This window comes from Somniosus microcephalus, chromosome 4, assembly GCF_052327205.1.
Source record: "Somniosus microcephalus isolate GS21.2 chromosome 4, FLI_Smic_1.0, whole genome shotgun sequence".
Lineage (NCBI taxonomy): Eukaryota > Metazoa > Chordata > Chondrichthyes > Squaliformes > Somniosidae > Somniosus > Somniosus microcephalus.
In genome coordinates, this window is record NC_140990.1 from 320,673,722 (window position 1) to 320,691,573 (window position 17,852).

Genomic DNA, 17,852 nt, shown 5'->3' on the forward strand with positions numbered 1-17,852 from the left:
GTTTTTTTCCCCTTAGTATTTCTCAATTCTACCCATACAGATTCCACATCATCAGAGCTAATATCCTTCGTTACAATTGTGTTAATCCCCATGTTTAAAAAAGGTGACAAGACAGACCCAGGTAACTATAGGCCCATTAGTTTATCAGTAATAGGCAAAATGCTTGAGGGAACTATTAGGGATGCAATGCTTGGGTAGAGAAGGACATATTAGAGACACTCAACATGGTTTCGTAAAAAGGTCATGCCTTACAAATCTATTTTTTCAGGTCGAAGACCCTTCGTCAGAACACCTAGATGGGTCGGCGAGGAATTTCCCAGATTTCCGCCCCCCCCCCCCCCCCACACCCCCCAAATTGGCCTAGATTTTTTGCCTCTCCCAGGAGATCCTATGGTTTCGGGTGGGGTGCTGTGTATCGATTGTGATATCACAGTTGTGTGAGACAGGCTGGATGGACCAGATGGTCTTTACCTGTCCGTCATTGTTCGTATGTTTCAAAAGAGAATTGGATAAATACTTCGACCTGAAACGTTAACTCGGTTTCTCTCTCCACGAATGTTGCCTGGCCTGCTGAGTTTTTTCAGCGTTTTCTGTTGTTATTTCGGATTTCCAGCATCCGCAGTATTTTGCTATTGTGTAGATGATGCTTGTCTGCTTCAGGTGGATCTTAATGCATTGGGGAGATTGGGCTCAAGACTGGCAAATGATGTATAACGGAGATAAGTGCAGTGTTATGCATGCGGGCAGGGCGAACGCTCAACATTCATTCATCCTTCAGGGAAAGGCATGAAGAAGGTGGTGATAAAAAGAGATTTGGGCATTCTAGTGCATACATTTTGAAAAGGTACATGAGCAATGCAGTGAAGCGGTAGCTTGAGTGAATAGGATGTTGGGGTGTATCCATAGGACAATTGAGTATTTTTTTTAAATTCATTGATGGGATGTGGGCATCGCTGGCTGGCTAGGCCTGCATTTAGTGCCCATCCCTAGTTGCCCTTGAGAAGATGGTGAGCCGCCTTCTTGAACCGCTGCAGTCCATATGGTGTAGGTACACCCACAATGCTGTTAGGAATGGAGTTCCAGGATTTTGGCCCAGCGACAGTGAAGGAACGGCGATACAGGTCCAAGTCAGGGTGGTGTGTGGCTTGGAGGGGAACTTGGAGGTGGTGATGTTCCCATGCGTCTGCTGCCCTTGTCCTTCTAAGTGGTAGAGGTCGCGGGTTTGGAAGGTGCTGTTGAAGGAGCTTTGGCGAGTTGTTGCAGTGCATCTTGCAGATGGTACACACTGCAGCCACAGTGCGCCGATGGTGGAGGGAGTGAATGTTAAAGGTGGTGGATGGAGTGCCAATCAAGCGGGCTGCTTTATCCTGAATGGTGTCGAGCTTCTTGAGTGTTGTTGGAGCTGCACTCATCCAGGCAAGTGGAGAGTATTCCATCACACTCCTGACTTGTGCCTTGTAGATGGTGGAAAGGCTTTGGGGAGTCAGGAGGTGAGACACTCGCCGCAGAATTCCCAGCCTCTGGCCTGCTCTTGTAGCCACAGTATTTATATGGCTGGTCCAATTCAGTTTCTGATCAATGGTAACCCCCAGGATGTTGATAGTGGGGGATTCAGCGATGGTAATGCCATTGAATGTCAAGGGGAGATGGTTAGAGTCTCGCTTGTTGGAGATGGTCATTGCCTGGCACTTGTGTGGTGCGAATGTTACTTGCCACTTGTCAGCCCAAGTCTGAATGTTGTCCAGGTCTTGCTGCATATGGACACGGACTGCGTCAGTATCTGACGAGTCTCGAATGGTGCTGAACAGTGTGCAATCATCAGTGAACATCCCCACTTCTGACCTTATGATGGAGGGAAGGTCATTGATGAAACAGCTGAAGATGGTTGGGCCTAGGACACTGCCCTGAGGAACTCCTGCAGTGATGTCATGTGATTGAGATGAATGACCTCCAACAACCACAGCCAACTTCCTTTGTGCTAGGTATGATTCCAACCAATGGAGAGTTTTCCCCTTGATTCCCATTGACTTCCGTTTTGCTAGGGCTCCTTGATGCCACACTCGATCAAATGCTGCCTTGATGTCAAGGGCAGTCACTCTCACCTCACCTCTTGAGTTCAGCTCTTTTGTCCATGTTTGGACCAAGGCTGTAATGAGGTCAGGAACTGAGTGGCCCTGGCGGAACCCAAACTGGGCGTCAGTTAGCAGGTTATTGCTGAGTAAGTGCCGCTTGATAGCACTGTCGACGACACCTTCCATCACTTTGCTGATAATTGAGAGTAGACTGATGGGACGGTAATTGGCCGGGTCGGATTTGTCCTGCTTTTTGTAGACAGGACATACTTGGGCAATTTTCCACATTGCCGGGTAGATGCCAGTGTTGTAGCTGTACTGGAACAGCTTGGCTAGGGGCGCAGCTAGTTCTGGAGCACAAGTCTTCAGTACTATTGCCGGAATGTTGTCAGGGCCCATAGCCTTTGCAGTTTCTAGTGTCTTCAGCCATTTCTTGACATCACGTGGAGTGAATTGAATGGGCTGAAGACTGGCATCTGTGATGCTGGGGACCTCAGGAGGAGGCCGAGATGGATCATCCACTTGGCACTTCTGGCTGAAGATAGTTGCAAATGCTTCAGCCTTGTCTTTTGCACTCACATGCTGGGCTCCACCATCATTCCACGGAAACCCAGCGTAAGCTCGAGGAACAACTTCCGATTAGGCACTTTACAGCCTTCCGGACTCGATATCGAGTTCAACAATTTCAGATCATCACCTCGGCCCCTATTACATTTTTATATATTTTTTATCCACACCTTTGTTTTGTGCCCTTCCCCCTTTTAATTAGGTAACAGGGAGAGGCATGAAGGGATCAGCAGCTTCTCTCCAGCAAGTCTTGACATGTCAATGCTTAATGTTACAATGGGTCTGGTAATGTTATGAGCACTATACATTTGTTCTGCAAGAGGAAGTCGGTCCTTGTCTTAAATTATTTTTAATGTTGCAAGAGGAGCCGCAACGAGATCAGCAGGTCTGCCCGGCGCTGTACGTCAATTTTTATTGTAGATAATATTGAAAAAGAAGTCGCAGACCACAAACTCCTGCAAGCAGGAAGAAACTGTCCTCAGTTTAAAAGGGGCACTATCTTCATGGGAAGGAACCAAACCGTCGGCAAACATTTGTTGCTCGCATTTTGTAAACATACAGCGTCACAATGCAACGATGGCCAGCTCCCCTCCCCAGCGGGTTTGACAAACGCTTACTTTTCCCAACCAGATGGCATTCAACCAATAAAAAAAAAATGGCCACAAGGTACATGAAGAACATCACAGTGCCAGCTGGTTTCTGTTCATTTAATAGTTGATTAAATGCAGCGCAAAGGTTACTATTTAATCCAAAACGGAATAGAAACCTCACCGCGCAGACAGAGTAATGCCACTTTAGCCACAATTTGTTCAAACCTAAATTGGTGCCAGTGAGGGGGGTGTCAATATTACGGTGAGCAATTGCATCGTTAAAAACAAATGAACATGTCAGTTTCTCTGTGCCAATTTGTACTTCAAAGCAAAAAAAGAAAAGACTTGCATTTATATAGCACCTTTCACAACCTCGGGACATCCCAAAGTGCTTTACAGCCAATGAAGTACTTTTGAAGTGTAGTCACTGTTGTAATGTAGGAAACGTAGCAGCCAATTTGTGCACAGCAAGCTCCCACAAACAGCAATGTGATAATGACCAGATCATCTGTTTCTTTAGGGATGTTGATTGAGGGATAAATATTGGCCAGGACACCGGGGATAACTCCCCTGCTCTTCTTCAAAATAGTGCCACGGGATCTTTTACGTCCAGCCGAGGGGGCAGACGGGGCCTGGGTTTAACGTCTCATCCGAAAGATGGCACCTCCAGCGCTCCCTCAGTAATGCACTGGAGTGTCAGCCTAGAATATGTGCTCAAATCTCTGAAGTAGGGGCTTGAACCCACGACCTTCTGACTCAGGCGAGAGTGCTGCCCACTGAGCCATGGCTGACACCTAAAGAAATATTGGCCCAGAAATTCGGGTCTCCACGGGTGAGTACGTACGGGGTACTCACCCGTAAGTCCAATGGAAGTGCCGGTTTCGTGCATGCACTGCGCATGCGCGGAAAACCGGCACTTCCGTTCCCCTGAAAGAAGGGGTTCAGAAGTCGAACGCGTGTGCAGGAGAGGCAGCGCGTGCGCATCGAACTTAGGTTTTTTTTGCAGGTTTTTCCGCGAGGGTAAGTCTCCAGAAGTTAGACATGTAAAAAGCAGTCGTAAGGCCTGCTTTTTACAAGGTAAGTGGTGAATTAATTAAAATTAAAACATTTTTCCCCCACAGGTTTATTATTTTTAAATACTTTAAAGAAAGGTAAGTTTATTTTTAGCCCTGTTAGAAAATGTAATTAATTTTTCAAAAATTTAAATTATTGTTTAAAATAGCTATTTCATGTAATTTATACTTTATTTTAAAAATGTGATTTTTTTATTTATTTGAAGACTTAGTGATGTTTTGGGGCTTATAGTATTTATAGGTTTGACAGGTCTTCCTGTCAAACTTATGAATGAAGCATTTCTTGATTCCCTGCTACCATTGGCTCTCCATAGTCCACGTGATCCCAGGGGACGCTTCGAACTAACTGCGCCCCTGGGATACGCAAGCACTGCGCGCCGGCAGTTGGAGCAGGCCCAGGATCGGAATCCCACACGGGCCCACAGCACAACAGCCGGCGCGCTAGGTAAGTGCAGGTCGGGGGCTTGCACCCGCGGGAAGCCCCCGACCCGAATTTCTGGGCCAGTGTAAATTTATATAGCAGATTTCAGGACATCCCAAAGAGCTTCACAGCCAATGAAGTACTTTTGAAGTATTGTCACTGTTGTAATGTAAAGAAGTACTGCAGCCAATTTGTACGCAGCAAGGTCCCACAAGCAGAAATGAGATAAACGACCAGATAATGGCCCAGATATTCCGATCACAGGCCTCCTGCGGGCGGAGGGCTGCGATCTGGAAAAATCTGCGCCCTTACCCGAGGGCTCCCGGGACGCGCACACAATTCCGATGCTGGGCCTCTCCAAACTTGAAGTGCGCAGGGCCCACGTATCCCAGAGGCACAGGCAGTTCGCAGCGTCCCTGGGATCACGTGGCCCATGGGGAGCCAATCACAGAAGGGAATCTCCCTTCATACACTTGACAGGAAGACCTATCAAATATATGAATGGAGATCACCCCCAAAACATAGTAAAACTTCAAATAATTTTTTTTTTTTTTTTTTTTTATAAAAAGATCACATTTTTAAAATGACTTGAAATTACAATAAATTAACTATGTTAAACAAAATTTTTTTACAGGGCTAAAATAAACTTACCTATTTTTTTTTTTTTTTTAAGTATTTTTAAACGATAAATCTGTGAACTTTTTAAAAAAAAAAAAAAAACTTTTTTCAACTCTTATCATGGTAAAAGGCCTTACAATTCTTGCGCCTGGCAAAAGCAGGTGTAAGTGTTTTCTGCGGGCGGAGGGTCTCCAAAAAGCGGAACTCTCCCCCCGCAGAGGCCCTGTTACCGCAAGAGCTTTCTTGACAGATCGGAAATGCCGGTTTCCAGCGCATGCCTGAAACCGGCACATCCGATGTCCCTATGGGTGGGTACACAGCGCGTACACACCCGTAGGGACCGGAATATCCAGCCCAATATGTTTTGGTGGTGTTGAGTTGAGGGATAATTCCCCCAGGACATCGGGGAGAATGCCCTGCTCTTTTTCATTAGTGCCATGGGTTTTTTATTTATTTATTTTTTTTACACATCTACCCGAGTGGACAGACTGATTTAACAGCGCATGCAAAAGATGGCACCTCCGACAGTGCACCACTCCCCAAAGTCTGGCACTGAAATGCCAGTCTAGATTATGTGCTCGAGTTATCAGAGTGAGGCTTAAACCGACGACTTCGGCTCAGAGACAGCTACCACAGAGCCAAGGCGGACACCAAATTAAACCCATGTCCCTCGATCACCAAAAATAAAGCAGAGCGTGTTACAGGAAACTTTCGATTTACCGGCACCTAAATAACCGGAAATCTCGGTTAACTGGCAAAATTCAGGAGTAGGTTCAGGTAACTTTTATTACTTGCCTTCCTCCATTTGTTGCTGTGCAAGGGTGTGGCTGCAGCTGTTGCTAAGCTACAGAGACGCTTGCAACTTGTGGCCATTGTTCTGAAGCAAGCAACAGGGTTTGTTGCTTTATACGGAGCTCTCAGCTCCGTATCTTTTACTATAGCTTTCCGTTATCCGGAATTTTTGATGAACAGGCACCACGTCGGTCCCGTCCGTGCCGGATAAAAAAACGTTTCCTGTATTTAGGTTAATCCAGAGGCGAAAACTTGCTTGTGAAACAAGTTTCTAACCAATGCTGAGGATGAATTGGAAAGGTACGAATGGATCGGTGCTAAAACCGTATGAGTGTAGAATGGAATATAACAATAGATCAGTATAAAGAAATAGTCCAATTATCAAGAACACCACCTTGTATTTATACAGCGCCTTTAATGTAGTAAACCGTCCCAAGGCGCTTCACAGGAGCGTTATCAAACAAAATCTGATACTGAACCACGTGGTCATGGAGGGAATTGAAAACAAGGATTAGAATTTTGAAATTGAGGCGTTGCTTAACCGGGAGTCAATGTAGGTCAGCGAGCACAGGGGTGATGGGCGAACAGGACTTGGTGCGAGTTAGGACACGGGCAGCAGAGTTTTGGATGACCTCAAGTTTACGTAGGGTGGAATGTGGGAGGCCAGCCAGGAGTGCATTGGAATAGTCAAGTCTAGAGGTAACAAAGGCATGGATGAGGGTTTCAGCAGCGGATGAGCTGAGGCAAGGGCGGAGACGAGGCGATATTACGGAGGTGGAAGTAGGCGATCTTTGTTATGCCGTGGATATGTTCATTTCGGGGTCAAATATGACACCAAGGTTGTGATCACAGGTGAGGAGAGAGATTAGGAGAAATTTTTGACGCACTGAGTTGTTAGAGCATGGAGTGCTTGGTCACGGCGAGGATTTGTGGCATCGATGATTGCATCTCTTAAGGGAAGAGTAAATGTCTGAAACAGCTGAAGATACAGTGCCATAGGTAGACAGCAGAGGAGTGGGGAGTAGTTTCTATTGCTCCAGCAAAGAGCTGGCACATACATGATGGGCTGAATGGCCCTCTTCTGTCCTGTAATCTTCTACGGTTCTATGGTGCGAGCTGTCCTCGCTATTAGCTCTCCCAAGTGGCCATTTATAGAAATTGCAGCACAGTGTTTCAGCTGTCTATTCCAATCTCATTTCCCTACCCTTTCCTCATCCTTCCAGGCTTCCTACTGTGTTGGGCGGGGAGGGAAAACATCAAGTACTAGATAGTGATCAGAAGTGCAAAGGGCTTGTCCAAAATGTTTTCATGTAGGGCTCTTTCCAGCAGGGAAAGGAACTTCAACCCATAGCTGTGGCTCAGTTGGTAGCACCCTCACCTCAGAGTCAGAAGGTTGTGGGTTCAAGTCCCACTCCAGGGACTCGAGTACGAAAATCTAGGCTGATACTCCAATGCAGTGCTGAGGGAGTGCTGCACTGTCTGAGATGCTGACCTTCGAATGAGATGTTAAACCGAGGCCCCGTCTGCTCTCTCAGGTGGACGTAAAAGATCCCATCGTACTATTTCGAAGAGGAGCAGGGGAGTCTTGGCCAATATTTATCCTTCAATCAACATCACTAAAACAGATTATCTGGCCATTACCACATTGCTGTTTGTGGGAGCTTGCTGTGCGCACATTGGCTGGGGCGTTTCCTACATTACAACAGTGACTACACTTCAAAAAATACTTCATTGGCTGTAAAGCGCTTTGGGACGTCTGGTGGTCATGAAAGGCGCTATATAAATGCAAGTCTTTCTTCTTGTCTGGGCTGGATTTGAACCAAGGTCTCGGATGTAAAAGGACATCTTCTGACAATGACGCAGTAAAACACCACATATTTGCACAGCAACGCTTAATTCGCTTCTTAAATAAAAAGCCTCCAAACTCGAGTCTTCACACTTGCCCACAGAAAATAATCAGAGACGGTTAAGGGCAGATTTAATAGAGGCACTCAAAATCACAAAGGGTTTTGATAAGAGTAAATGAGAAACTGTTTCCACTGGCAGAAGGGTCAGTAACGAGAGGACACAGATGTAAGGTAATTGGCAAAAGAGCCAGAGGTGAGATGAGGAGCAATTTTTTTTTTTTTTTTTTTTTTTTTTTAAATAAACGCAGCGAGTTGTTACGATCTGGAATGCACTGCCTGAAACAGATTCAATAGTATCTTTCAAAAGGGAATCGGATATATACTTGAATAAGGAAAAATTTGCAAGGCTTTGGGGAAAGAGCAGGGGAGTGGGACTAATTGGAGAGCTCTTTCAAAGAGCTGGCACAGGCACGATGGGCCGAATGGCCTCCTTCTGTGCTGCAAGATTCGATGATTCTATGTCCATTAGTTGCACAATAAACAAAGCCAGAGCTGGGCCACGTGATGCGAGTGTGCCCTCCCACTCTGTGGCGTGGTACCTCTGTACAATGGGCGTAATTACATTGGGGAGGCTAGGTAAGCACCCGAGGAAGAAAGGAATAGAAGGATATGTTGATGTGGTTAGATGAAGAAGGGTGGGAGGAGGCTCGTGTGGAGCACCTGCATGGACCTGTTGGGCCGAATGGCCCATTTCTGTGCTGTAAATAAATACTTTGTAATACACGGTGATATCCTGTCATACAAAGTATGTGGCGCAGAGAGGAGAGAAAACAGATTGATTCCTGGGATGAGAGGGATTGTCCTATGAGGAGAGATTGAGTAGAATGGGCCTATATTCTATGGAGTTTAGAAGAATGAGAGGTGATCTCATTGTAACGTACAAAATTCTTAAGAGGGCTTGACAGGGTAAATGCTAAGAGGTTGTTTCCCCCGGCTGGAGAATCTACAACTAGCGGTAATAGTCTCAGGATAAGGGGTCGGCCATTTAGGACTGAGATGAGGAGGAATTTCTTCACTCAGAGGGTGGTGAATCGTTAGAATTCTCTACCCCAGAGGGCTGTGGATGCTCAGTGGTTGAGTATATTCAAGACAGGTCAATAGAGTTTTAGACACTAGGGGAATCAAGGGATATGGGGATCGGGCGGGAAAGTGGAGTTGAGGTAAAAGTTCAGCCATGATCTTATTGAACGGTGGAGCGGGCTCGAGGGGCTGTATGGCCGACTCCAGCTCCTGTATCGTATGTTCTAGATCACCACCACATACCTCGCTCAATGTCATCCATTTGAGAAGTTGGCGATAGTTTTTCCTTTGGAGGAGAGCTCTTTGGTGCAAAGGAGGTCCTGACGTTGAGGCGCATTTGCTGCCCTAGGCGATTGGTCTGTTGATCGAGGCGAGATTGGATTTTGCTACTTCCTTCCGCCCTGCATAGAATCACAGAACGTTACAGCACAGAAATGGCTCCTTGGGCCCCATTAAGTACGCGCCCTGCCCCGTGTTTCCCTCCACGTGAGCCACCCAGTCTAATCCTACTCTCCTACTTACTCAACATATTCCTATTTACAAGCAAGCGCCCTCTTAAAAAGAATTTACGGGCTCTGCTTCAACAATGAGGATGAAAAGAAATGAGGACAAAACCAGGAAGACTAAATGTTATCCAATGCACTTTTGAAATTTACTATTGAAGCTGCTCTGACCACCTTTTCAGGCAGCCCATTCCAGATCACAATAACTTGCTGCGTAAAAAAAATTCTCATCTTCCCCTGGTTCTTTTGCTAATTATCTTAAATCTGTTTCCTCTAGTTACCGAGGCCCCTGCCAATGGAAACGGTTTTTCTTTATTTATTCTATCAAAACCCTTCATGATTTTGAACGCCTCTATTAAATCTCCCCTTAACCTTCGCTGCTCTAAGGAAAACGATCCCGGATTCTCTAGCCTCTCCGCATAACTGAAGTCCCTCATCCCTGGGACCATTTTGGTAAATCTCCTCTCGCACCCTCTCTCCAAGGCAGATTAGGAACTGCCCAGACACATTTTACAGTCCCTGCCTTTTAAACAGTCCACATTCATTGTAAGGCAAGTTTTTTTTTTTTGCAAGATAGTCCTTGCCCATTGTACAGAGGTACCACGCCACAGAGTGGGAGGGCACACACTCGCATCAACACACGCGCCACGTACCACCCACCTGGTTTTCTTCACCGTGATGTTGCTGCTGAGTTTCTCCAGTCGATACTCCCCGGTGTCGTGATTTACGATGAGAATACATTCCTTCAGGTAAGGTCTCTTTGAGCCTTTAAACACCGACATTGGTGGCGTTGAACCCTGTTTAAGTAAAGTCGCTCATTTCAGTTTGGAAAGAAAAGAAAATCAAATCTGTCCCACTGGGACCAGACTTAAGTATGTGGTGTTATGGTCTGGGAATGCGCTGCCTGAAAGGGCGGTGGAAGCAGATTCAATAGTAACTTTCAAAAGGGAATTGGATCAATACTTGACGGGGGGAAAAAATTGCAAGGCTCGGGGGAAAAAAACAGGGGAGTGGGACACATTGGAGAGCTCTTTCAAAGAGCCGGCACAGGCACGGTGGGTTGAACAGACTCCTTTTCTGCGCTCTATGATATGCAGGTTTCTGTGAAGTGAATTGAAGCACTTGGTGACTGGTTGACACAGAGTTAGAATTATGACGATAGAAACACAGAAGATAGGAGCAGGAGTAGGCCATTCAGCCCCTCGAGCCTGCTCCTCCATTCAATGAGATCATGGCTGATCATCCAAATTCAGTACCCTGTCCCTGCTTTCTCCCCATGTCCCTTGATCCCTTTAGCCTTAAGAAATATATCTAACTCCTTCTTGAATATATTTAATGAATTGGCCTCAACTGCCTTCTGTGGTAGAGAATTCCACAGGTTCACCACTCTCTGGGTGAAGAAATTCCTCCTCATCTCTGTCCTAAATGGCTCACCCCTTATCCTTAGACTGTGACCCCTGGTTCTGGACTCCCCCGCCATCGGGAACATCCTTCCTGCATCTAGTCTGTCTAGTCCTGTTAGAATGTTATAAGTTTCAACGATCGAGGCAAAAGACCAGGGTTCAGAGTCGCCAAGATCTCCGTGCTGCTCCAATTCTGGCCTCCTGCACTGCCTCAATTTTAATCGCTCGGCCATCGACAGCCGTGCCTTCACATGCCAAGGCCCTAAACTCTGGAATTCCCTCCCCAAATCTCGGCGTTGTATCGCCTTAGGTGAAGGAATCCACCTATTCTTATCCCAACCGAAAAACCAAGGCAAAGGGCCAAGGTTGGTAGAGCAGAACACCAAAACTAAAAAAGGGAGAAAAAAAAAAGAGAAGGAAAGCCAACAAGTAGTTGGGCAACCCCAGATTAGGTTTCAAAAGCCGGTGGGTTGTCAGAGGAAGGGACGAGCGAGGGTGGAAAAGAAATCTGTAGTTCTGGGAAAGAACGAGCTAGAGTAAGAGACAGTGCAACGAATGTTCATTTCCACACAAAGAGGACGTGGAAAGTCATACCTGTGGCTCAGGAGAGGAAAGTTCAGGGCAACAATCACCAAAGTAGAGATCTAGCCGTAAAATAAAATTCGGTGTAGTCCATAAAGCAAAGGGTGGCAGCTTCTGGCAAGGTCACACCAAGGGTAAATTAATGGCACAAGCAGGGGGGGCCCTGTAAATGGGGAAGATAGAATAGAATCATAGAAATTTACGGCACAGAAGGAGGCCATTCGGCCCATCGTGTCTGTGCCCACCGAAAAAGAGCTATCCAGCCTAATCCCACTTTCCAGCTCTTGGTCCGTAGCCCTGTAGGTTACGGCACTTCAAGTGCATATCCAAGTACTTTTTTAAAAATGTGATGAATGTTTCTGCCTCTACCACTCTTTCAGGCAGTGAGTTCCAGACTCCCACCACCCTCTGGGTGAAAACATTTCTCTTCATAAGAACATAAGAAATAGGAGCAGGAGTGGGCCACTTGGCCCCTCGAGCCTGCTCCGCCATTCAATAAGATCATGGCTGATCTTCTACCTCATCTCCACTTTTGAACTATCCCCATATCCCTCGATTCCCTTAATATTCAAAAATCTATCGATCTCTGTCTTGAATATACTCATCGACTGAGCCTCCACAGCCCTCTGGGGTGGAGAATTCCAAAGATTCACCACCCTCCGAGTGAAGAAATTTCTCCTCATCTCAGTCCTAAATGGCCAACCCCTTATTCTGAGACTGTGACCCCTGGTTCTAGACGCCCCAGCCAGGGGAAACATCCTCCCTGCATCTACCCCGTCAAGCCCTGTAAGAATTTTGCATGTTTCAATGAGATCACCTCTCATTCTTCTAAACTCGAGAGAATATAGGCCTAGTCTACTCAATCTGTCCTTCAACTCCCCTCTAATCCTTCTACCAATTACTTTAAATCTAGGACCCCTGGTTATTGACCTCCCTGCTAAGGGAAATAGGTCCTTCCTAGCTACTCTATCTAGACCCCTCATCATTTTAGACACCTGAATTAAATCCCCCCTCAGCCTCCTCTGCTCCAAAGACAACAACCCCAACCTATCCAATCTTTCCTCATAACTAAAATTTTCCAATCCTGGCAACATCCTCATCAATCTTCCCTGTACCCTCTCTGGTGCAATCACATCCTTCCTGCAATGTGGTGACCAGAACTGCACGCAGTACTCTAGCTGTGGCCTAACCAGTGTTTTATACAGTTCTAGCATAACCTCCCTGTTCTTGTATTCTATGCCTCGGCTAATAAAGGAAAGTATCCCGTATGCTTTTTTAATTGCCTTATCTACCTGTCCTACTACCTTCAGGGATCTGTGGACATGCACTCCAAAGTCCCTCTGTTCCTCCGCATTTCTCAGTATCCTACCATTTATAGTGTATTCCCATGCCTCGTTAGCCCTCCCCAAATGCATTACCTCACACTTCACCGGATTGAATTCGATTTGCCACTTTTCTGCCCAATCCATTGATATCTTCCTGCAGTCTACAGCTTTCATCCTCACTATCAACCACACGGCCAGTTTTTGTATCATCTTCAAATTGCTTAATCAAGCCCCCTACAGTGAAGTCTAAATCATTGATATATACCACAAAAAGCAAGGGACCTAGTACTGAGCCCTGCGGAACCCCACTGGAAACAGCCTTCCAGTCACAAAAACACCTGTCGACCATTACCCTCTGCTTCCTGCCAGGTGGAAGTTTCAAGCAACAACAACTTACATTTATATACCGCCTTTACCGTAGTAAAACATCCCAAGGCGCTTCACAGGAGCGATTATCAGAGAAAATTTGACACCAGGAGAAACCTTTTTTACTCAGAGAGTGGTAAGAATGTGGAACAGGCTTACACAGGGTTTTTACGGAGGCGAATAGCTTAGATGCATTTAAGGGAAAGCTAGATAAGTACATGAGGGAGAAAGGAATAGAATGATTTGGTGATAGGGTTAGATAAAGTACGGCGGGAGGAGGCTTGTGTGGAGCAGGGCTATAGTTACCTCTGAGGTGCAGTTATATACTCAATACAGACACAATTAGACCAGTTCACAATATACTTACAATGTCAACATTGTGTGTGTGAAGACATCATAAGTAAAATGGAGTACTTTGAATATATGGATCCTACTTAAATTATTTTGTTTTCGGTAATCTGCTGGAGGTCACTGCTGGAGAATGAACATTTTTTGGCATTCAATGTCCACACAAAGCATCCTAGCCAATGATACACACACGTTAGACACGCCTGCTCTGCACTGCCTCTACAATGGGGGCTGGGGTGGGTGAGAAAGAAGATTAAGTGCAGCGGGAAGAATCTCTAGGTTCGCTCGTGAAACTGTCACAATTTAAAAAGGACAGATTTACAATTCTAATGGAAGTAGCAATCGGAGGGAACCTGCTCACTCCGTTTACAACAGCTGGTATTTATACCGCGCCTTTAACGTAGTAAAACCTCCCGTGGCGCTTCACAGGAGCGTGATCAGACAAAATCCGACACCGAGCCACATAGGGAGACATCAGGACAGCAGACCGCAAGCTTGGTCAAAGAGGTAGGTTTTAAGGAGCGTCTTAAAAGGGGGAGGAGAGAGAGGCGGAGAGGTTTAGGGAGGGAATTCCAGAGCTTAGCGCCCCGGCAGCTGAAGGCACGGCCACCAATGGTGGAGCAATTAAAATCGGGGCGGTGCAAGAGGCCGCAGAATTGGAGGAGCGCAGAGATCTCGGAGGCTTGTAGGGCCAGAGGAGGCTACAGAGACAGGGAGGGGCGAGGCCGTGGAGGAATTTGAAAACAAGGATGAGAATTTTAAAATGAGAAGAAAAGGTCATTAGGTGAAAGTAGCCAGAGGAAATCTTGCTCCTTTGTGCCTTAATTCTAACCGTAAAACAGGGCATATTTCCATTCTCCATACCAGCCACTGCTGTGGCCTCCGAGTGGAGCTGTTAAGTTCCACACGGGGCTCAGTTTTGCAGTCTGGTCACTTTGGTGTCAAAAACAAAGCGGCAGATTATTATCTGAATGGCAATAGATTGGGAGAAGAGGAAGTGCAACGAGACCTGGGTGTCCTTGTGCACCAGTCGCTGAAGGTAAGCATGCAGGTGCAGCAGGCGGTTAAGGTGGCAAATGGCATGTTGGCCTTCGTAGCGAGAGGGTTTGAGTACAGGAACAAGGATGTCTTGCTACAGTTGTACAGGGCCTTGGTGAGACCACACCTTGAGTATTGTGTGCAGTTTTGGTCGCCTTATCTGAGGAAGGATGTTCTTGCCATGGAGGGAGTGCAGCGAAGATTCACCAGGCTGATACCTGGGATGGCAGGAATGATGTATGAGGAGAGATTGGGTCAATTGGGCTTGTACTCACTGGAGTTTAGAAGAATGAGAGGGGATCTCATTGAAACTTATAAAATTCTAACAGGACTAGGCAGACTAGATGCAGGAAGGATGTTCCCGATGGCAGGGGAGTCCAGAACCAGGGGTCACAGTCTAAGGATAAGGAGTAAGCCATTTAGGACTGAGATGAGGAGGAATTTCTTCACCCAGAGAGTGGTGAACCTGTGGAATTCTCTACCACAGAAGGCAGTTGAGGCCAATTCATTAAATATATTCAAGAAGGAGTTAGATATATTTCTTAAGGCTAAAGGGATCAAGGGATATGGGGAGAAGGCAGGGACAGGGTACTGAATTTGGATGATCAGCCATGATCTCATTGAACGGCGGAGCAGACTCGAGGGGCCGAATGGCCTACTCCTGCTCCTATCTTCTATGTTTCTATGGTCTCACGACACAGAGAACGCTCCAAAATGTCTTCACTTGGGATGACACCACATGGAACTCTTGAGTCATCAATAAGAGGAGACTACTGTCGGAACAGGAGGAGGCCATTCAACCCCTTGAGCCTGTTCCGCCATTCAGTGAGATCATGGCTGATCTGTGACCTAACTCCGTTGCTCCATATCCCTTAATATCTTTGGTTACCAAAAATCTATCAAGCTCAGATTTAAAATTAACAACTGACCCACCATCAACTGCCGTTTGCGGAAGAGAGTTCCAAACTTCTACCACCCTTTGTGTGTCGAAGTGTTTCCCAACTTCACTCCTGAACGGTCTGGCTCTAATTTATAGACTGCCCCCTAGCCCTAGACTCCCCAACCAGCGGAAATAGTTTCTCTCTATCTACCCTATCTGTTCCCCTTACTATCTTGAAAACTTCGATCAAATCACCCCTTAACCTTATAAATTCCAATACAACCCTAGTTTGTGTTATCTCTCCTCGTAATTTAACCCTTGGAGTCCTGGTATAATTCTTGTAGATCTACACTACACTCCAAGGCCAATACATCCTTCCTACGGTGTGGTACCCAGAACTGCTCACAGTACTCCAGGTGTGGTCTGACCAGGGCTAATCTCACTAGTCTGGGATGGATTTGAACTTGAGCTCCAGCAGTGAAAGGAGAGTGAGCGACCTCCTGTGACTGTCCCCACCCAGTCCCCTAATAACACACATTTAATACACCCTGCTAGCAGGTGAATAAGCAAGATGCCAACGTCAGGATCAGCTTACGTTCGTACCTCTATGTTTGGCAAGGTGATTGTGATTTGTTCCCCTTTACCCACTTCGAGATCACCTTCACACGCTGTGTCGATGGATGCTGGTTTGAAATCATCTGGAAAGGAAACGCAAGCATCATTTCACAATGATCAAGGACCCTGTCGGACTGCGAGCCTTCTGTACAATAAACGGCTCTGTGGGCGAGAGGCACGGACTGCCTGGCGCGATGCAAAGGTATGCCGACCAGGAAGAACACAAAGTTCAATGCTTGGCCCTTATATAGAAAGTTAGCCGACCTCACTGGCTGATGTAACTAGGCTCCTTGGGATGAAGGCTTAAAAAAAAAGGGTAAAACCGGCCAGGGTACCTTGCCCCACCTCACCCCGTGCTGGAATATGCACTTGTGAGCATCAGGCTCAGACTCGGGTGTGTGACGTCCCACCTCCCCGAGTCAAATAGCTCCTGACACTCGCTGGCTGGGCTCATGTGAAGAGGCGCTGCTGCTTTTAGAAGGAGTATTTAGGAAAAAGGAGGGGGCACGGAAATTGCAGTTGGCGGGGGGGGGCGGGGGGGATGCTGAGCTGGTGAACATTTTTCTGTTTCAGGTGAACTACATACAAAATTGGCGGGCAGGAAAAGACCAGCTGGTCCATCAAGCCTGCCCCACACCATGATGGCCCGAGCATCGTGACTGAACACTTCTTCCCTCTCCCCAACACAGCCATGCAATCCCCTGGGAAGAGAGATAAAAAGCCAGAGAAAAAAATCCCAGGGCCAATAAGAGGAAAAAAAAATTACTCTGGGAAAATTCCTCTCCGACCCCGCCGCCCCCCCCCCCCCCCCCGCCCCCACCAGGCGACTGAACCCAGGATTAGGCTAGATTTATTTTATCTCTCAAATTCCCAGCATCAAAGCAGCAGATTCCAAGAAACAAACAATGGATGGAACGGAGGGATCCGATTCCCTTTGCTAATCTGATTCTCCTCCCCAAGGCATCATATCCTTGCTGGAACATGATTCTGTAGGCACTGCACTCTGCCCAGTACTTCACCAGATGAAGAGAGGCTGGAGATACCGGGGCCATTTCCACTGGAGCACAGAAGGAGGTGATCTATTGTTTAAAGGAGTTGATAGGGCAGGTAGAGAGAAACCATTGCCTCTGGGGGGGGGGGGGGGGGGGGGGGCGGCGGAGTCCGAACAAAGAGGCATAAGCTTAAAATTAGAGCCAGGCTGTTCAGGGGTGATGTCAGGAAGCACTTCTTCACACAAAGGGTGGTGGAAATCTGGAACTCTCTCCCCAGAAATGCTGTTGAGGCTGGGGGTCAATTGAAAATGATAAAACTGAGACTGATAGATTTTTTTTTTTATACAGGTAATAGCAAACTACTGCAGATGCTGGAAATCTGAAATAACAACAGAAAATGCTGGAAATACTCAGCAGGCCAGGCAGCATCCGTGGAGAGAGAAACAGGGTTAACGTTTCAGGTCTGGGACCCTTCATCAGACCGGAAACGTTAACTTTGATAGATTTTTTTCTTAGGCAGGGGTATTAAGGGTTACAGAACCAAGGTGGGTAAATGGGGTTACGATACAGATCAGCCGTGGTCTAACTGAATGGCGGAACAGGCTCGTGGGTCTGACTGGCCTTCTCCTGCTCCTATGTGACGAAGAGAAGATTTAATAGGCGGTTTCAAAATTACACAGAGTTTTGATAAGAGTCAACAGGGGGGGGTGGGTGGGGGAGTCTGTTAGTTGGAAAGTCAG

The 17,852-nt window shown here is 46.7% G+C and overlaps 1 protein-coding gene across 1 annotated transcript in view; it reads right to left on the reverse strand.

Annotated features, from left to right (window-relative positions):
* eaf2 (ELL associated factor 2) overlaps positions 1-17,852 on the reverse strand; it is a 70,970-nt gene that overhangs the window by 36,218 nt on the left and 16,900 nt on the right. Inside the window, exons 2-4 of the mRNA XM_085986817.1 lie at positions 16,109-16,203; positions 10,224-10,360; positions 9,304-9,461 (exon numbers count right to left, since the gene is read on the reverse strand). Of these exons, the coding sequence (XP_085842943.1) occupies positions 9,304-9,461; positions 10,224-10,360; positions 16,109-16,203 (390 nt within the window). The remainder of the gene's footprint in view (positions 1-9,303; positions 9,462-10,223; positions 10,361-16,108; positions 16,204-17,852) is intronic.